We start from the raw sequence: 22417 nt of genomic DNA on the forward strand, positions 1-22417 counted from the left end.
AGAGGGTAAGAAAGAAGGAATGAGGGAAACAGGAGACAGAGAGAGAGAAAGAAAGAGAGATGTGTAGAAGGAGGGAAAGAAAGAAAGATGGAAAGAATAAAGGAGGGAAAGAAAGAAAGAGAGAGAGAGAGAAAGAAAGAGAGAGAGAGAGAAAGAGAGAGAGAGAAAGAGAGAGAAAGAAAGAAAGAAAGAAAGAAAGAAAGAGAGAAAGAAAGAATGAGGGGGGCCAGCCACAGGGGGAGCATACAGGAGCCCAGGGCACGTAGCCTGCAGGATATAAATAGGAGAAGTGGCTGGGCGGAACATAGAGGAACCGAGAAATGCATGGTCCTCTATGTGCCGCCCTGCCACCTCTCCTATCCAGGCAGCTCCGGCCCACCAGGCAAATACCCGGTGTGCCCTATGACCAGTCTGGGCCCGATAGTAGAGCAGACACATATCAGGAATATGAAATATTGGGTTTACATATTCTTTAAACTTGGTGGGTTGCAATGGGTTACTGCATTTGCATTAAGATATGCAATTTCCTTTGGTGCCTCTACCTCTGAAATCAGTGGAAAACATCAACACATGCATTAGTATGCACATCAATGAGCGCCATGACACATTTACATGTCATGATGCAGGTCAATGTGCATTATGATGTTTGCTGACATTCAATACAAAGTACATAGAAACACATGTTAATTATGTGTGACAACATACATTAATGCACATCAATGCTCTTGACGTGTTTTGATACATTTTCATTGATTTTAATGGAAAACACATCAGAGGGGAAAAGCAAAGATGTTAAGAGGTGCTAGTGTATTGTTCCTTGCAATAATTATCTAACGGGTGTGTTTTACAGCTCTAAAGTTACTAATGTAATATATCTGCAATATAATGTATTTACCAGGTAACCTAGATGTCCATGATGAACAGAGCAAGCAAGACAAAAGCACCAACTTGTCATTTACAAATGCAGGTATAAATTAGGCTGTCCTGTGGGTTAGGCAAAGAAAGTATAGATCAGCTCTGATATAATATACCGTACTTTCTAATTATATTTGGCTGCAGTGCACAATATAACATACAAGTTACTTGACATTGTAAGCATCATTTAAAGGAAGAACATATTTTGGATTTTAATTATAACCAATGATCTGTGTCACTGACAACAATCTGGCAGGATTTTGGCCATGATGTAGTTCCCTCTGGGACACATACAGTATGAGCAATATCTATACGAAATGCTCAATTTCATGTTGGAAAATCACTGTGTGTTCTGTACCCAATTATTCTTTTTTCTGTAGAGAGCAGGAACAAGGAGATACAAGGCAGTTGTTTCATGGTCTCTCATCCTCACTGACACCTCTAATAAAGCATTGCTAGAGTTATTTTCGCTATAGTACAGAAAAATACAATGCAGATGAACACAGGGAAGATACACTATATACTGCAGCTAAATGTTTATGAACACCTGACCATCACATCTATAAAAGCTTTTTGGACATCTCATTCCAATTAATATGTACTTGGCCCCCCTTGCGTCTGTAAGATCCATCACACTTCTGGGAAGACTTTCCTCAAGATTTTAGAGTGTGTCTGTCGGAATACAGTATGTGCCCATTCAGGCAAAAGCACACTTGTAAGTTTGGGTACTGATGATGGACAAGACCTAGCTCCAAATTTCTGTTCTGATTCATCCCAAAAGTGTTTAATAGGGCTAAAGTCAGGGCTCTGTGCAGGGAACTCGAGTTCCTCCACAATGATCTTGTCAAGCCATGTCTTCATAGACCTAGTGGGTGGATAGGGGAACAGTTAGCTGGAGCAGAAATGGGCCTTTTCCAAACTACTTTCTATAAGAATGGAAGCACATCATTGCCTGAAATTCCTTTGCATGCAGTAACATTTACCATACCTTTCACTGGAAACACCTGAACTCTACTTTTGGCTATTTACAGTATGTAGGTGTGACAATCAGGTGTCTGCAAACATTTGGCCATATAGTGTAGGTGCTGAATGCTTACCATGTGTCCTCTAAGGCTTCATGGACAATGGGCATTTAGCCATTGTGCATGAGGTTCCAGGATTTAGGTGCAGTTGAAAGATACTGTGACCCTATGCAGTCCTACTGCTGGCAGCCTGTTGAACTCTGTGAGAATAGAGACTGCTTGCGTTCCAGGCATTGGTCCCATTTGTGCACCTTCCAGCTCTGTCAAGTTTTCAGCCTCTGATAGAGTTTGATAGGCTACTAATGGCAGGGTTGGATGGTCCAAATGTAACATCTGCACCTAAACTTCTGGAGGCTCACGTACCAGGGTTAAATACCTAAACCTCATGTACTAGGGCCTAAAACATAGACACAGGGAGTTCAATATAAAAACAGAAGCATTGCTTTGATTGCTTTCAAATTGTTTAAATTTAATGGAACAGATGTGTTAGATGTTAGATGATGTTTGCTCACTGTGAATTAAATGTCTGAAAGATCCACAGTCATTTAGAAGAAATATATATCATTGTTTTTCCTATGGCAGGTTCATAAAACTTCACATATTAGGTGTTAATACACCCTGCAACCTGCCAGTTCACTCCCCCATGGAAGACAGACTCTGCACTGACAATTGTTTTCATACTTAATTCTAATTTTCTTCTTCTGTTTGTGTTGTCATTAAACCTTATTTGATTTAGGCTTTGAGAATGATGAGAAAAACAGACAGATGAAGCGTGATAGACATGGTAAGTAGTCCTCCAGACTGGCAAAAAAATGTTTTTTGTAGGCTTTGGGGATTTTGTTATTTTGAGTGATAGTTAACAACACATTTCAAAATATTTCCCACTAAGCATATGTTTATTGCAATCACTAAACCACAGTTCTTTTCAATTTATATAATCACCGGGAATGTTTACAAAACTGATAGTGCTATTTCAGAAAACACAAACAACATTTTTATTATTAATTAGAAAAATATATTATTAAGCTCATTTTGACTTAACTAAAAATAACTGCCACTTTCAGGACACCTAAAGCGGTGTGTTAGCTGTCTGAATTGAGGCTATTAAGCTACTTTTACAAAGCTAACATGCTAGGATAAGGACCTTTTCTTTTTTTTTTTTTTAAAGTGACAGTTGTTTATAAATCAAATGAAATTTTGCCCAGGAAAACAAATCTCAAATCAATAATATATGTGTATCTTAGTGACTGCTGCAATTAAAAATGTGTAAATAAAAAACACAGAACAAATTCTTATATAACTTAACCTCGCACATCACATAATCATAAATATGAACCTTAACTCGAAAATTAATATATATCGTCCCCTTAAATAAAGTGCAATATTCCAACTGAAACCAGTCTTGTGCTATTCTTTAAATGAAACCAGTACTGTCACTCCATATGAAACTAATCCTAAAATTAAATATATAATGTCCCCTTAGATACAGTGCAATTCTTCCAATGAAATCAATCTTGTGCAATTCTTCAAATGAAACCAGTTCTGTAACTCCACAATAGTGTTCCAATACGTGCAAAACGGTGCTGGTGCTCTAATTATATTAAAGTGCTCCACTGGACAGTGCTCCTGTGCCCCACATAGATGTAAACTCATCCTGTATTATTGACCATCTACCTCTAGTATGGTCAACAGAATGGGGCAAACCCGTTTGTCATTCGTTTTTTGGTAATCTCTCCAACACCTTTTTCACGTATTGGAACACTATTGTGGAGTTACAGGACTGGTTTCATTTGAAGTTTTGCACAAAATTGATTTCATTTGAAGAATTGCACTGTATCTAAGGGGACATTATATATTTAATTTTAGGATTAGTTTCATATGGAGTTACAGAACTGGTTTCACATAAACCAGTTGTACAAGACTGGTTTCATTTGGAGTATTCCGCTTTATTTAAGGGGACGTTATATATTAATTTGCAGGTTTAGGTTCATATTTATAAGTTCTTCATAGCTGAGTCCAATGGGACCTGAAAATTACGGTCACTTGGGTGAGAATAAAAATATTCTTATCCTTGTGTTAACGCTTCGTGACTTCTCTGGCTTCATGCTTATTCCAGGTGAAGCTACTGACAGCCAGGCAGCTAGCATTTGTAGAAGGTAGAGATGAGCTATTGCAAGCCTATATTTTTCTCTAAATTCAGACCTTCAGTAAAAGAGAGAAATCAATCACCAGGTACAGTACTTCTATCAATAAAGATGAAGTGATCTATTTGCAATTCAGACAAATAAGATAAATAAGCTGCACCTATTAGACATATGGGAGAACTATATTTCTGAAAAGTGAGAGAGGAATCACATGCAAAATGTCCAAGCTGTTATCATAAATACACAATTGAGTACATTTACTCATTTTTCAGAACAAAAAGAGAAGGGTGACAGTTACCTTCAAGACCGAAAAAAGCCAAAAGTACACCATTCTGGAAAATTTGGTAAAAATTCAAGTCTATCTTTATGTATATAAAATGTATCATTTTCCTGGCGGGGTGCAAAACAGACCCTGACAGCCTCTTCTGTCCATGTACAACTTTATCTGGACCAGTATTCTATTGTATGTTATACACATTACAGTACTTTAGGCGAAATAGGAACGGGCTGCAGTCACTGAGGGGAGTGTTTATAGAGTTCTGGGAGATGAAACATTAATATGACAGGTTAAGTGGTACTAAAGGCCAAATTTTTTTTTTTTTAGATAAACAAGAGAATATACTCACCTGCTCTGCACAACAATATTTCCTTACCCCCTCTTTGGCAGTCCCCCACGGTGCTGTCCACTCCTTCTTCTTCCAGGTGCCTTCTTAGCAAGCCGGCTGCTATGGGAGTACTCAAGCATGCATGATTCTGATCTAGGCTGTGTGCATCCATAGACACACACAGCATTGATAAGCTATGCCCCATACCCTCCCCACAGGAGTTTGATTGATATCAGCAGGAGCTTATGGCTCCCACTGCTCTCAGTATCTCCCATGAGACCATGAGACCAGGAAGAGAGGGGAGCGCTGAAGCGATGAGAGGAGACAGGTAAGTGTTTAACAATGGTGGGGCAGTTAATGGGAAGTTTTTGTTACCTTAAAACAGAAGCTTAGGATTAATAAAAATAAACATTTATACTCAGTTAGATAAATGCAGCATCAATTCAATGTTGCATCTGTCCCTTGCAGCCTCTGCACCAAGAGCATTTAAAGACTGTTGATCTCTCATTTTTCGGTCTTCAGTGAGCAGAAGGAGGTGACTGTCAGTCACCAGCTTTCTGCTCTACCCCTCCAGAGCTCACTGGAGCGCTGGGCTGTGGAGGGGGTGGGAGTGGCTGACTCAGGCTCTCAGCGGTTAGCTGATAGGCTGAGCCAGCTGCTGGTCCAGGCATCTGGGTGGATCCCTGTTTTAAAATGGGATTGTCTCCAGAGTCTGAACTGGCTGAGTGATGTCAGCTGAACACAGGTCACAGAAGGAGGTGGAGGTGCACTCTTGTGATCCCCAGGAAAAGTAGGGTCAAAAGAGCTTTGGCCCTACTTCTCCTATAATGCAGAGAATGCAATAACCTAAAAAACACTATGACTTTATAAGCACTTTAAGAAAATTTTACTACACTCTTTATCAAGTACCATGTATAAATGCCAAGGTAAAAAAATAGGTTCTATAGCACATAATATATAAAGTAACATTGTATGCACAGCACATAATTACAATTATAAATTTAAAGCAAGTGATGATAAGCCAAAATCTCATAAAAAGTGCAAAATGTGTCCATAAAATATAAACAGTTCATCTGTGCATATAACTCGCAGTGTTTCTATACCTTTTGGATATAATTGAAGCCCCAATGTGTACTCCGTATGCATTTCAGGGCTCATTCTGTACTTTTGACTAGATCATGCATTCAAGATCTAATTTATATTTGTCTGGTATCCTTTTTACTGTACAACACATTTTTTGATTTATACAATTTGTTAAATTGCTCTTCTTAGGGGTTCTGGGTACAAGTGGTTCTCCATGACCACACGGGTTCTCCAATAACCCTACACACCAAGCAGTGCATGCTAGGTCTATTCCCTGATCCACAGATACATTTCCGACAGTGTTCTTATATAAAACTTTGTTTGCTGCAAGAAAATGAATTGTACGTAAATGGATGCAAATTGTCCCATCCTCAATATAATCCTGGTTTCTGGAAGTCAATACCACCCTCCTCTATAAGAAACAAATATATCTTCATAGAGATTTTCCCTCCAAATACAACATTGGGATCGGTGGCTACAACTTCTTAACACATGCTTATGATCTCTCACTTGCTCCCCGAAGCCTCAACACATTTGTCCGATTACTCCCTGGGCTCTCCTCTTCCTACTTAGGTTACCCCAAATTGATTAGTCAGTGAATTGTGTTACACTCAACTTCTTCAGGCTATTCAACCAAACTAGTAATAGTGTTGTCTTACTGTTAACCACCCCATGGATAGTTTTATCATCTCTAATGCTCTCATGTATAATTTTATCATCTCTAATGCTCTGTTTTTGCCACTGTGTGGGCTGCTTCCTCCTGTAGAACTCAAGGACTTGTCTGAACGTTTTTCAAAGACTATCTGAAAATTAAGTTTTGATGTGCTTCAAAGACATTGAAGCATTGCTGCAATTCCTAAATAAAGCATTGAAAAAAATTGCTCTTCCTAATAAAGCATATACTGTATGCAATGCAGGTGATATGATAGCATTTCAATTCAGTATAAATGTAACTGAGGACTAAAACGTTTACATTTTCTTATATGAGTATGAGATTTGTCTTTTACAGTTGTGTCTTCTTTCAACTTAGATTATCCCTGGGACAGGTCAAATCTAAAGTCTCTGGAGATTGACTTGAAGAAATTTAAGAACTTGGACCGTTTTGCTTCAGAGGTACAAACCAGCATTTCTCTGTCAGATATTGTATAATAAATAGATTAGTCTGGTTGAAAAAAGACACAGGTCCATCCAATTCAACCATTAAAATGGGAAAACAAATTTATACAATCTTATACACACAATACTATAACCACAGTTGATCCAGAGGAAGGCAAAAAAACCCAGCAAAGCATGATCCAATTTGCTCCAGCAGCAGAAAAAAATCCTTCCTGATCCCCCAAGAGGCAATTAGATATTCCCTGGATCAACTTTACTAATACATGTTAGTATCCAGTTACATTATGTACATTTAGGAAATGATTCAGGTCTTTTTGAAGCAATCTACTCAGCTGGCCAGAATCAGCTCTTGAGTCTATTCCACATTTTCACAGCTCTTAGTGTGAAAAAAACCTTTCTTTATTTGAAGATTAAATCTCTGTTTCTCCAGATGTAAAGAGTGCCCTCTTTTCTTTTGTGATGACCTTAAAGTGAATAACTCCACGCTAAGTTCACTATATGGACCATCTCTGTGTGTATGCATGTTGATCATATTCCCCCTTAATCTCCTCTTCTCAAGAGAGAATAATTTCAGTTACTCTAATATTTCCTCATAGCTGAGCTCCATGTTTCTTATCAGTTTGGTCGCCCTTATCTGTACTTTCTCCAGGTCCCCAATGTTCTTTTTGTGAATTGGTGCCCAAAACTGAACTGCATATTCCAGATGAGGTCTTACTAATGATTTGTACAGGGGTGAAATGATACCTCTCTCTCTGGTGTCTATACCTCTCTTAATACAATCTCTTCTTAAAAAAAAAAATTTAATATGTAGGCTTTGATGTGATAAATACTCTAGTAATGTATTACACTAGGCATTATCAGTCTTTCAAAATCACAAGTGATTTTATCTGCAATTGGAATTGCTCTTTAAAGCATTAATATAATTCTAAACTCCTCTGCTCTGCAAGAGACAACCTCGCTGGAAAACCTTTTGCATTTCAACACACCTGGGAGTGTTAGATGTTTGTGTCCCCCTCTATTCAGACATAAAGACAGAAAGGTAGAGTGCAGTGGACACCAGGAATCTGGCACACAACAGATGTGTGCCAGATGCTTAAGATCTTTCAGCAACCTTCCCTCTACACCAACCTTTCTCAACCAGTGTGCAGTGGCACCCTGTGGTGCTGTCTGGGTTCTTCAAGGGTAACAGCATTGCCCCAAATTACCCAAAAATTATCAACAAGCTGGTGAGTGATCAAGCCTGTCTTTTTTTTACACATACTGTACAAACAGGTCTTTTTTTGTGCTGCACTGCAACCTTGGGCAATATGTAGGCCAACTATAGGCTTCCTAACAACTGATGAATCATAAGTTAATAAGGAGGACCTTGGGCACCTGAGGATGTCTTTGAAAGGGAGAAAGGGAGGGAGAAAAAATGAAGAAGAAGAGAACACTAGTCAGTATCCATAATGGTGTATCTGCTTTGGAAAAATAAATCACCTGTAATGTTGGGTGTCCTACGTGTGTGGATATGACTGCACTGTGTAAAATTATTAGTTTTGTTTTTACATTTTTGAATGGGGGCCTCAAGATTGTGCAGAATTGTAAAGGGTGCCGTGAGTGATAAAAGGCTGAGAAACACTGGTCTACACCATAGAAGAATAAGATAGTATATGAAAAAATGTTAATTCTTACTTTACAGTTGGCTCTTTTGTTTGGATTTTATGAAGCTGTTACCTTAACTCTTTGAAAGCAGAAGTGCCACTAATTAACATTTTTATCTAGCTATGATGGTGTTATATGAAATATGGATGGCACATGTTTTTTAAATTATCACTGGGGTGACCAAAACTTGTACATACTTTGGTTTCATGTATTTGGACTATTTCAGAATGCAGCTTTAGTTGCAGAATGTTGTTTGAACCACTATGAAATGTAAGTGACTGTGATTGAATATTAGTAAACTGCATATGTGATAAAAAAAAATAATGGGTATTTTAATATCATTATTAATTTTTCACTCAAGGTAGATTCCAAAGGGACACTTGAACAACTAGTGAAAGAACTTATAAGCGTGACTAAGACAGACTTGGAGAAAACAAGAGCTGCCTGGATATGGATATGTCACCACATAGGTGGGTTCAGCTAAAATATGGCTAGTAATTTAAAATAAGAAGAAAAGCAAGAATAAGATAAATAAAGAAGAGAGAGGCACAAAGAAGGTGCCCTACTTCTTCATTGCATAACATTGTGATAGCGTTTTATCTTTATTGATTGTATGGTTTCCATTGGTTGTATTGATTGGAGATCTGGCACTCAGGCTAAGATCCTCAAAAAGTGGGTGCACTTACAAAGACCCAGTACCATGGGTCATGTCATGTGATGACCTTTAATCATACTTTAGTAGGTTCAAATTGTCTGCTTTTTTTAATAAAAATACTGTGTCATTATATACCACAATTAGAAGTTTTCATTTTTCATACCTATCTATGTGTATATGTACTGTAGAATATGATGTTCAAGGTTATAAGAATAGAATCCTCCGATCTTCTAATGCCAGTGATGTCTTTCGCACACGAAAAGGTGTCTGCGCTGGATATTCATCATTGTTTCAACATATATGCAGGTAAAATAAATCACGGTCAATTATTCTGCCTTGCTTACACTAAAAATATGTATGATAACTTTTGCTACTCCTGACCTGAAGATCATATATTAAAAAACAGAAAACATTTTTTATTAAAACAGTTTACATCTAAAAGACATATATGTCCTTACAAAGTATGAAAAATATTTAGGTATGCAATGCAATGTTAATGTTCACTGACATATGCTAACACTGATCATTTCGGCTTGGGCATCCAGGCGTCAATGACATTTGGACATGAAAGGGTTAAATAAACTTTGTGACATGTTGGAGAGTTACTTGGAACAATCAGGCAGTGTCACTAATGTGTACTAGTCAAAAAAAATATTTAGCAAGTTGGCAGAAAAATAGCATCGGTATTTGAGCCAAAATCTTTCAGTGAATAAAAGGTCAGCTTCTGTATGCCCTTGGTAGATCAAAGGACCAGTAAACCCTAAAGTGGAAGTCCATACTATTTCTAACTATGCTTACACCTGCTACCACCCCCATACTAACTCTTATTCTAAATACCCTGTGAAAGGAAGTTGTGTATACAGTACTTACCTAAGCTGAGGGTGCTCCAACCTAGACATGTGATCACCCCAGGGACTAGCATCAGGGGAGAGGATAGAGCATTGATAATGGCTTCAGAACCTGGGCAGTGATGTCACCCTAAGGCTTACTATGGGGCATCCATTGCTGGCTGTCCCTCCTCTTCCCTGAAGCCATCGCTGGGAGACGATAATATGACCAGTTCATAGCACCCTGTGAATAGGTAAGTATAAGCATTTTCCTTCTACAAAGTAGTTAGAGGTTTAAGCATAGCTAGGAAAAATCCGGGCGTCGACTTTATAGCGGAGCTCCACCCAAGAGGGGAAGTTCTGCTTTAAGGCTCTATCACCCACGCCCCTTTAAGGATTGTCACCTTTGGGGAGCGGAGGGGAGGGGGTACCCAAATTTAACAGGTACCCTCTCCCACTTCCGCTGTGATTGCCTAGGCGATCAGAAGTGGAAGTTGTCCTCCTCTCCTCCCACCCCGTAGTCTTCTGGGACGTGACAGGTCCCAGATGACTATGGGACTACTCAGAAAGCTCAGCACTACTCATCATGCACAGTGAGCATTCAGCTGTGAATCCATAAGCTGTCACAGCTGGGTGCCCACACTGAAGATTCCTGGTGCCAGGGACACAGAATGGCTGGTGAATCTGGCCAGACTGAGGACACAGCAAGATCAAGGGACAAGTGAGTGTCCGTTTTTTAAAGGTCAGCAGCTACAGTTTTTATAGCTGCTGACTTTTAATTTTTTTTTATTTTGACTGGACCTCCACTTAAAGTTGTATCTAAAACCTAAAAATTTACTTTTCTTATATGCTCCCTTTTGGTCTGTTTAATATATTATTGAAAGCATTTTGTTATATTTGTTTGATAAGTACAAAAAAAAAAAACACCTATAAACCCTGTTAATCTTGAAATGTAGAACTGTCATATGTCTTCCGCATACTTCCTGTGTTCTCCTAGTTTCTATCTTGGATTACAGAATAATTAGTCATTATGTTATGAAGCTCCCAAAGTAGAACTGCTTGATTAGTTTGGGAAAAGACACTGGGCAGGGCTGACAACCATTCACAAATAAGCTGTGTGTTGTTAGCACAAATAGAACTTAGAAGCTGAGTGCCTTGCAGATCAAAAGGTATTTTCTGTACGTAGAGGGTCTTTAAAATGATTAACATGGTGAAATATGGATATATTGCAGATACTGTATGTTCTGCAAATGTTTTCTATTTAATTTGCCTTGATACATGCTTTAAAGAGAAACTATAATGATTTTTGGCTATTAAGTGTTCTTGCATGGCAAGACCACTTACTGTTATCTCACATATATATTCTTATTATTATAGCCAAATTTACCACCCTAACTCCTCCCACAGTTTTTACACTACATAGACAGTAATATACCGAAACATGCGGATTGTTCCCGATTGGTGTGCTATTACTTTGTGGAACGTTTCGCTGAATGGTTCACGAAATATCGGCGTTTTTGTGGTGAAACTGGTCCCATAGAAATGAATGGCGGAATGTTCAAAACTAGAGTGGGAGCTGGCAAAAGGTAGAGTGTGAGCTGAAAAATTAGGACATGATTTCTTCATTTTTAATATTTCAGAGACATACTATGCATCAAAAACGTAGGTCTGGGTCTTCTGATTCTCACAATATAAAACTCTTCGGTGTACGATTAATAATTTTTAAACTACAACCGTTTGAAGATGACAACCGCCAGTGAAGTGAGCAAGTTGGAGCAGTTTGTTTTTAACTGCTCTTCTCTGCCCTTGCTGTAGAGTGAGTTGCCATAGGAACCCAGGTGTGTGAGCAGGCAGCAGAGTGACAAAAGTTAGAGTGTGAGTTGTAGACTACTGGTGGAGGGAAGAACACTTCACACAATTTCCCCAGAAATTGTAGCTTTTCTAGTTTTTATTTAATTTACTTTTTGCAATACTTGTTGGTGAAATTTATGCTACTTTTTCATTACTTACACATACACTTCCAAGAAACTGCAATAACAGAGCATTCTCTGCTTTCTAATAAGGCAGCAGTAGGCTGTCTGTCTCTAACTGAGGCTTCATACACTATGAAATAAAGACAAGGGGATTGTCACTTCCGTTGTTCAGTTATGTATTCCAGAGACAATTAAACAGCAGGTAATCAAATGTTCATAGGCATTATTTCATATTTATATACAGTAACTAAAAAGAAATACAAAATATTTTTAAATTTTGTACTCTTCAGTTCTGTACATAGGAAGTCAAGAAACAATGTGTGTGTGAATATATGAATCTACTCATACAAGCAAAAAAAAAAAATCCTGTTACAGAGACCCCTTATAATCTTTAACACAGTAAAGTAAACCTACAGCTTTTATTTAAAAAGATTACCTAGTAATGCTGCCATGAAGGCCCTCATTTGTTCTCCTTTGTTGTTAATTGTCACAAGAACTCTACTGGGGACTACAGGCGCCTGCACCAGCACTTAGTGCGCAACCCTGTTTAACTAATATAATCAATTCAGAAGCCCCCATGAGCAATGGGGAGAAGTGGCTGAACGAGGCTGGAGGAATCAGAAGCACTGAGATGTAAAATAGGATGAAAAAAACATATTTTCTAAGAAAAAAAAATGACATAATTGTTTATGATGTACAGAATTTTAGCAAATTAAACATCATCCAATTAGGATTTAAATCCATTTTAACAAAATAGTAAATCATATTTGACTTTAATGTAGTAGCTTAATGATGTATGTTAGCTATCATTTTAGACTAAAATACATATTCATCTATAGTATTTCTGGACAGAAAAATAAATATATAAATAACTACACTTAACCCCAATACATTCCAGAATATTTTATGCAGCTACCTAGGTTTATCACTAAGAACATTTAAATTGGAATTTTTATTTATGGTTCATTAACCCCTTTACGCCGATGTCACACAAATATGTGGCCTCACAGAACTAGGCTTTTTTCCGTGGGGCCGCATGCCTGTCTTTGTGCTGGGAAAAAAAAGATAAATAAATGTTTAAAAAATCAAAGAAAAAAAATAAAGAAAAAAATACCTAGATCAAGGTTTGATTTAGTTCAGTGCCAGGGTTAGTGTTTGTGTCAAACGTCAGGGGTTTTTGTTTTTTTTAAATTGGTATCAGTGCCAGTTAGTGTCAGTGTATTTTAAGTAATAAACCCCCAAAATGCGCAGTATTGTTTCTGGGCTGTACTACGGGTACAAACAACAAATAACATGCACATATATGGTAATGCTGCTATCGTCAAGAGCTGGAAAATTTATTTTGAGTTGTTTTTTGGTAGTAGGTTATGGTAGTAAAAAGGAACACACAGTTAAATTTATAATAGTGTTTTACTATTTTGGGACAGTTTTTCTTTGATAATAAAAAAAAACAGGAGATATCCATTACCATTTACCAACAAATGAAAGCCCAATTTGTCCTGAAAAAAACAAGGTATAATTCACCTGGATGCACAAAGTAGTTGTGATGATATGTAGGGTTTTACTAACACATGTCAACCTTGTAAAATTGTGCTTAGGCGTTAAGATTTGTTTTACACTTAGGCGTGAAGGGGTTAAGCAAGTAGGGAATAAATATTAGGATGGCCCAAAAGATATAAGTTGCCTATTGACACAATGGGATACAGTATTGAGGGATTCATATGCATTATGATGATTACATTTTTGGGCATTGCTGGCACAAACACAAAGTTAGACATGTGGGCAGGAGCGGTTGCATGGATCCGAATGCAGAACCTCTGTGTTCGGATCTGACCACCCGCTCCTGCCTGCATGTCAAACTTTGACATGCACTTGTGTCCCTGCCAGCATTGCGTGTTCATCCATTTCTATGAGCGGCCTGCACACAGCTCCAAGGTTAATGCACACGCATCTGCCAGTGGCTCAGCACTGAGCACAGCACTAATCTGCCATCTGAATGAGCCCTTATGATCATAAATGGTAGATACATTTGTAAAAGTTTAATTTTCTGCCATATGTGTTTACGTGGAGAAATACTCTTATTTTGTATGCAGTCTTGCTGGAGTACAGTGTAAGAAAGTCAACGGATACTCTAAGGGTGCCGGATATCAGGTAGGGAAAAAAATCACTGATGATTCAGATCATGCCTGGAACATGGTGTATCTGGAAGATCGATGGCACCTACTGGACAGCACATGGGGAGCTGGTACAATTAACATGAAAATAAACAAGTTCAATTTTAGGTAAGTGAACTAGTAATCCCAAAATACTAAACAGATGTGTTGTTTTTTTTTGTTAGATAAACTTTGTTTCTTGCTTATATTTTCTAGGCATGATGAGTTTTATTTCCTCACCCATCCTGCCCTCTTTATAGAGGATCATTTCCCTGAACTGGGAGACTGTCAATTACTTCACACAAAAGTACCTTTGGAGATCTTTGAAAGGTCTCCACATGTTCATAGTGACTTTTACGGACTGGGAATGGTATCCTACCAACCTCGCACAGGAGATATTGAAACAGGTAACAACAGCTTAACATCCTCCTTTCTCTTTGCATGGCAAATCATTTACAATATAAAGCATAGATTATACCTTGTATATATGTAGCATTACCCCCTCAAGAGCTGCTGAGTATGTTGGGTTCCCTGTTGGGACTGCCAGTAACCAGAGCCAGTGTTTAATTCTCTGAGGGTTTAAGCAAGAGAAAAGTCCCTTATAGAACATCACACAATGCTGGAGTAACTCTTTTGTCGGCTTTTTGGAGCTCTTTAGGTGCACAGTGAAGGAGTAGTCCCTTTTTATGAGAAATGTCACCTCCCCAGAGATGATGACACAGCAAGCAGAGTTTCCCTTTTATAAAGGCAATAAGCTGGGGGTTTAATTGCGTAAAAGGGGTATAGTGATTATTCATCTGGGAGGGGGGGAGTAACAGCATTTAGCTGGTGTGTCCCTTTAAGTGAAAGATTTGACTGGTGGAACTTGTTGCTTCTCTGTATAGAATAGGCCTGAGATAATATGCTTTTACCTTTTACAGTGCCTGCCCATCAGGCAAGTAGAAATGATTAAGGCTGAAATATTGTGTGTAGTACTTAAATGGGCTACTGGTGTAGATAGGCCACAGTACTGATTGGGCTACAGAGTCTGTATCTCTATATGGCAGTCTGTGTTGTAAGAATCCTGGACTTAAATAACTGGCAACAACAGTAACTGAACTTGTAACATGGTTGTGTGGTATGGGTTGGGAATCCACTCACATGGTCCTTCAAAGTTCTGGTGCAAAACATTGGCCTTGCTGCTGGGGGGGGGGGGCCTCTTCTCATTGCCTTCCTGAGGAGATAGTGGTGCCAATGGCGATGACCCAATCTATTTGCATGCATGATCGACTATCCTGGCTCTCATTACAATCAGCAATCTGGAAATTCCCTTCTCAGTCCTCTGGTCCAATCTGCCTGAGGCCTAGTGGATTGGCACTCTGCTCTCACACACGTCCTGCCTCTCTCTTTTAGTCTTCTCCTCCCCCCTTGGGTTCCCGCCTTTCCTTTTTTATATGCTCCTGCCCCTTTGCTCATTCACTTAGGATCTGCAGTTCTATGTCAGCTAAACCGAATGAAGAAATCCTGCTTGCAGCATACAAGTCCTATCATTCTTAACATTGCTGTATGATTTCCAGTGTCAACTGAGCTGTAGAGCCCTGTCATCTTGTGGCCATTTAACATTCTTCAATCCGTAACAGTGCAGTGTGTTACATAAAAACTAAAAACTTGGCATACATTAATGAAGATAGCATAGTTTCCTCTTGAAGACTCAGTGTGAAATATATCTTGTATCTTAGGGATGCACCAATACCGAGTATTTTCAAGAGTACTCGTACTCCTGAACATGTTCCCAATACCCAAAAACGATACTTTGCGGTGCTATTTTCGTCAATACAAAATATATGGACGCAAATTGCACCGTAAAGAATAGCATGCGATTTGAACAGGAATGCAATTCCTGTACAAATCACATGTGGTCTAGCCATTGCTCCTGTGTGAACCCAGATTTGTCATAGCCTGAGTTCATACAGGAGTGATGCAAGAAACCTCCCTGTACCGATCCCAAGTTGTCATAGAAGGAAAAGCTGCTTCACAGGTCTGGGGATTTGAAATCCTTGGGGCTTTCTCTCCTCTTTGTGCAGAGATGACAGTATGGGCTAGATGGCTTTGAAATGGTCAGCACCTGTGAAGCAGCTTTCCTTTCTGTGACAGCATTTTTATTTTTATTATATTTATTTCAGTTACTTATATTCAATTTCCGCAGCACTTTACATATATATTGTACATTCACATCAGTCCCTAACCCTCAAGGGGTGTACAATCTAAGGTCCCTAACTCACATTCATATACAAGGGCCAATTTAGACAGGATCCATTTAACCTACCAGCATGTCTTTGGAGTGTGGGAGGAAACGGGAGTACCCGGAGGAAATCCACGCAGGCACAGGGAGAACATGCATACTCCAGGCAGGAGGTGCCATGGCTGGTATTCGAACCAAGGACCCTAGTACTGCCAGGGAGAAGTGCTAACCATTTAGCCACTGTGCTGCCCAGCATGGGATGCAAAGTATTGGTACTCGGTATCGGTGAGACCTTGACTGAAAAAATCGGTACTTGTACTCGCCAATTAAAAAAGGGTACCGGTGCATCCCTATTGTATAACATATATATGTTGGGTCTTATGATGGACTGCCTGGCACCCTGCTGGAGTGCCTCCATCAGAGAACTGCTTCCTCGCTGCTGGGACACAATACAAGGTGTTATAGTTGGGCATTGCACCCAAGACTAGATGACACTAGCTTAAGTGCAACTGGAACTGTTGATTGAACAGAAATACTGTTTTTTATACACTTCAGAAATAGAGGCAGTCCCTACATAAACAATAAAAACAAATATTATACACTGGGATAAATATCCTACACTGATTAGATAATGAGGTAAAGCTGACACCAGACTAATCCCATCATGTAGGGACCTCCAGGAGGACTAGCCAACACACAGAAACAATAGGTGACTCAACTCAATTAACAATGGGAGAAAAACACAGTAAACACATCACTTTAATAAACAGGTTACAGTAAGAGACCTCAGCATCAGGTTGTCTTGAGATGATTATATTAACATCTGCTCTGAGTCTGAGTCTAGAAGGGGGGGGTTGAAGCAGTCAATGCTGGTTTGGGCACAGAATGTGCTCTTATTGTGTGTGTTTTGGGGAGACATGGACTTGAATCCAAAGTAAAACTACTCCAAAAGGTCCCCCAGGCACACACCTCCCAAAGAATAGAGCCCCCTCAGATGCCAGGGCCCATGGTCAGTAGGCAAGAGGCTAGCCTGTAGTCACCTACAAAAGCCATTGTACTGGTTTGTCTGTCACAGGTCTCAATAATACAATATACAATACCATTAATGTAAAGTGGTGTCAGACTAAGGTGTGCAATAGTTGCTATGAACTAAGATAATGGGACTCCTCAAATGGTCACAATATAATGTCATTGTTTCAAAGAAAATATTTGAAACCATAAATGAGCACTAATATTAGAGCTGATACAGCTAACATTATGTTTAACAGCTAGCTTCAGATTAAGTGACTTTTATGGAGCCTTAGATCTTAACCTTAGCCAATTTAAGGAACCATTCAGACTATGCAGTGTATTAATGCATGGTGAAGTTCATGGAGTTTCATTCGAAGTTTAGATTAGGTGTGAGGGATGGATTAAGAGGAATATTGGGTCAAGTAAAACTATGGCCTGCCTTTAACAATATGTGCTGCAGCACTTTAATATAAGAAAAGCTGCACTTACAGTTACTCTTACTCTGAAAAAATCCTTCAAATACCTGTTGATCCTACCAGTGACATCCACATGCAACTTTCTGTGATAGTGTGACTACAGCTCTGCACTACTATTGAATTCAAAGCCACTCCCATGTACGTGGTGTTTATTTGCACAAGAGTAGAATGAAAAAATGTTGAAGAGGCGACCCTACTGATAGTGTTACTGCTGAGTCACAAGCCTGTAGCTTTTCAATCAGCACCTGGCCACACCTAGTTCTGCCCATTGCTTCATGAATCTACAGCACTGACTTTACCACTGAATCACTTCCACTGTGAACAGCAGTGTTGTGGGGGAGATGTAAGAGGTGAGAATTTGCTTCTGATAAGGGAAGGTAAAGAAATTTTTTTGTTTACTTTGAGACATCTGCATTACATAATAACTGGATTTGGAACTTGTTTAGACTGTCATACAATATACTTTAGTAGTACTTTGAGGTGTAATGTTTAAAGTCTATCTCTAGCCAAAACTTCTAATCCAAAATTGTTTGTCAGCAGAAAAAGAGGTAAAAGATATGGCAATGCACTGAGGATTGTGCATTTACTTGTGTTGTGTAAAATGTACAGTTTACCCCATCTTACTTTGCCACACCAGTGTGAATAGGCCTTCAAACTTTCAGGATTAAGAAAAAATTGTTTGCTTTTTATCATTTGTACATTTAATTGGTCATACATAATTTAGAATACTACAAGATAAGATGCAACAAAGTCAGTTTTCAGGTTTAGTGGAATGTGAAACATTATTCAGGGCCTACGTAGAATCAGGGTCCACCGGGGTATCCCCTAGTAAGTAGAATGTCTCATCCAACACTGGTTTAAATTTTGCTTCTCAGTTGGGGTGTTAATGAATTACATATTGTCCTTATTGAAAAGATTTATTTTAAAACTGCTGAAATATTATGTCTTATCCATTTAATTGACCTACTTTTGTGATATCTTTAGCAATAGGGAAAGTCTCTATTGCCATTGAGAGCTGCAATGATCTCAAATTCCTTTTCAACCTCAATGGTCAAGAAGGTCCAGGTATACTGACAATGTTGGACAATGGAATGAAGCTTGATATTTATCCTCAACAGACTGGTCTTCATGACTTAAATATTTTTGCCCAAAAAGAAGATGTTGAAGAAGAATTGCAATTGGTTATAGAATACAGAATTCATTGCAAACACGTTGACAGCAATATGAAGATTCCAAAGTGCATCCATAATCCTGTAGGCCCAAACAGGCTAACTGAAAAAGCAGGGCTAATGAACCCTTCACATGCAGATCCAGTGATTTATACGGATAATGGATTCTGTACTATACATTTCATGCTGAAGCAGAAATTACATTTTTTATGTAAATTACAGTCTGATGAAGTACGAATGACATCGGAGATGGAGAACAGGCACATATTCACAATAGAAAAAGAGAACAAAGTGTTCATAAATGTTTGCCTTCCTCAGGCAGGAACCTATGTTTTAAAGGTTTTTATCAAGACTGATAATAATGATAATAGTAATTATACATACATATGCAATTATCTCATTATTTGTACCAACCCTACAGTAGGATGGCCAGTGTTTCCACTAACATACTCTAACTGGGCCAAGAACTATGAGTTGGTGCAGCCTCTAGAAGGCATTTTACCTGCAAATACTGATGTTTCCTTCAAGTTTTACATTCCTGATGTGGCTGCAGTATGTTTTCAAGGGCAAAAAGATATCCCTTTTACGTTCTCTGACAGTAATTACTGGGAAGGAACATGCAGTACAGCAGATAGACAAGATATCATTGTTATGGTCAAAAATATTAATGAACCAAACACCTGGTATTACCTGATAAAATATGAAGTAAAAAACAAAGCAAACTGATCTAAGCCGATGAAAGGAACCACAAAATATTTTTAAGTTTACCATCACAACCATCACCATATGCCTTGATAACCCATTCTGTCCATGTTGCCTAAGGATTTTGGACCCTGTCAGCCACACAGATGATGCATCTAACTAAATGTGTACTTAAACTGTAACTAATCCTAATAATAAAAATAAACCCTTCATTGGTTGCAATAACTGTGTTGGCTTTGTTGTTTCTTTTTCTTTTGACAATCTTTAACTTTGATTACCTGGTGAACCCAGGACTGCTGTTAGACTGCTGTTAGAAACCACAGGGCCCCATACAGGCAACCTGGGCCCCCCACCCCCAAAAAACACAGGTTACGATCCTTCAGTTATAAATGAACACAGTAAGTGATCAGTACCAATCACTTATTGTGTTCATTCAGGAACAGAAGGGGCTGGTAAATGTGACATATTTACCAGACTCTTTCCCCACCCTCCATCCTGAAGGATCCTATTGTGTGCTTGCAGCTGCTGGTGGAAAGCTCAGGAGGGAGGCCGGCAGCACTATGGGTGTAGGGGCACACCTCAGGAGGGGGTGGGGACAATGACTGAAACCGATCCCCTGTATGGCTCTCTCTGCAGCAGCTGAAAGCCAGTGGGAGGAAGAGGAGAAGAAGCCACCTTTCAGCTGCTGCAGAGACAGCCATACAGGGGACTGGTTCCAGTAATTGCTTTACTGCTGATCACCCCTGCTGGCTTTGGTCCTGTACAGGAGGACTGGTGGTACCCCTTTATCCAAAGCCGTGGGTGAACCTCTCAGTATGCAGACTTCAGATCCTGTGGTGACTGTTCTGTTTAAATGTTGCTTTATGTAATGACATACACCTTTAGATCCCAGCCTGTACAGTCAGTATGGTCACTTGATGATTCAGCAGAATCCACAGACAACTTAACTGTTCAATAAAACACAGAATTTAAATCCAACATAGTTTTACTTCAGATAGGTACAGTACAGAGGATATTTTCCGGTCTTTTGAAGTGAAAGAAGATAATGACATCCCTAAACCCTGTCTCTGCATTAAAAGTGAAATTATTCTGAACAATAAGAGATAAAACATGAAGGGAGGAACAGAAGAATATACCAAATATACACAATAAAGAGGCTGCAGTGGTAGCACACTCCACACCTGGTAACAATAGATACCACTATATTAATAACATAATGCAATACATTATGACATCAAGAAAGCACATAATATGTGACAGACATCAGTGACAACACTACCTGAGCAACTCTCTATTCCTTACATTATTTTCATCCTAGGATGACACTTCCTATGGATTCTAAGTTGATGTCAGTGAACCAGCACTCACAACATAAAGCTTACAGGGAGCACATGGCATCATAGAATGTTAATGGCATCCGAAAACTGTGTGGGAAATGTGCCAAAACTGGAAGCAGCTGAAAAAGTACATTGGATGGGCACAGCACTACCGAGCATTTTCCCCAAACCTCCTCCCCCGCTAGAGCATGTCCCAGTATTATTCTTCCTTTTACCCTGTTCCTGTAGTGAGAAACAGCTTTTATTACTACCTGTAACCTCACCACTAGACTTGAACATTTTGTGCTGCTGGGAGGCCTTTTCCTATTGATGTCACAACACCCTCAAAACAACATCTCCTAATAGCTTTTCATTATACACATCAGGGGAGATTTATTAAAACTGGAGAACTCAGAAATCTGGTGAAGCTGTGCATGGCAGCCAATCATCATTGAACTTCAGCTTGTTCAATTAAGCATTGACAAAAAAAACTGGAAGCCAGTTGGTTCCTATGCAGAACTGCACCAGATTTTGCACTCTCCAGTTTTAGTAAATCCACCCATTGTGTTAGCAGGCTCTTTAGAGTCAAGGTAGAAGCATTATTTTTATGGGAAAGAAATCGATAATTAAGATTGGAACCATGGAGAGGGACTCGGTTGGTATTGCAGTACAGAAAAGGCACTGTGTTTGTCAGTCTAAAACAGGATTAGGAACACACTGGATTTCTAACAAATCAACAGGGATTTCCTGTATCTACAACATTTTTAATAGAATAAAACAGGCATGCATTAGGGAAGAGCAGGGGCAGACTGACAACTCATGGGGCCCCCGGGCAATAGGGGATTATGGGGCCCTTGTGTCCTTGCCCAAACTCAAAAAAACCTATGAAAAAGGTACCAGGGGCATCTCATGGGGCCCCTTACTGACCCCGGGCCCTCGGGCAGTGCCCGAGTTTCCAAATGGTCAGTCCGCCCCTGGGGAAGAGTTTTTTTTAAATTACCTAAACAATTGGGTATGGTTACAATTGATTTACACTACCAAATTATACAGCAAGACATGGAAAGATAAGGTTAGGGGTTAGTTATACTCTGTTATTAGTATCAGCTTGATTTGGGAGCCAGTGCCCCAGACATGACCATGCAATGACAATGCTCAGACATGTGGGGAAGGACTAGAACCTCTATTAGGTTTTTATTGTTGTTTGTATCCCTGTTGATGTTCTTCTCTTGGTGACATTGGTCATTAGGGCAGGAAATACAAAGAAATTGCCCCAGTGGAAACACAGATAGCAATACATTTTTGACAGAAGTTCTAGTCTTTCTGTACTCTATCCAAAGGTAAAGAACAAAAACATTTTGATCCGGCTGGGCTACCACTTTTATGTT

General features: G+C 39.1%; 1 protein-coding gene across 2 annotated transcripts in view; it reads left to right on the forward strand.

Annotated features, from left to right (window-relative positions):
* Positions 1–19941, forward strand: part of LOC149467755 (kyphoscoliosis peptidase-like) — a 62407-nt gene extending 42466 nt beyond the window's left edge. For both annotated transcript variants that reach the window (XM_089671237.1, XM_089671238.1), the window contains 9 exons: positions 899–967; positions 2674–2721; positions 4354–4425; positions 6800–6882; positions 8891–8999; positions 9373–9490; positions 14078–14266; positions 14354–14544; positions 18830–19941. In XM_089671237.1, the coding sequence (XP_089527363.1) occupies positions 899–967; positions 2674–2721; positions 4354–4425; positions 6800–6882; positions 8891–8999; positions 9373–9490; positions 14078–14266; positions 14354–14544; positions 18830–19740 (1790 nt within the window). In that variant the 3' untranslated portion in view covers positions 19741–19941. The remainder of the gene's footprint in view (positions 1–898; positions 968–2673; positions 2722–4353; positions 4426–6799; positions 6883–8890; positions 9000–9372; positions 9491–14077; positions 14267–14353; positions 14545–18829) is intronic.
* The last annotated feature ends 2476 nt before the right edge of the window (positions 19942–22417 follow it).

Source organism: Staurois parvus, unplaced genomic scaffold, assembly GCF_062004578.1.
Source record: "Staurois parvus isolate SC_StPar_1 unplaced genomic scaffold, SC_StPar_1.0 ptg000102l, whole genome shotgun sequence".
Lineage (NCBI taxonomy): Eukaryota > Metazoa > Chordata > Amphibia > Anura > Ranidae > Staurois > Staurois parvus.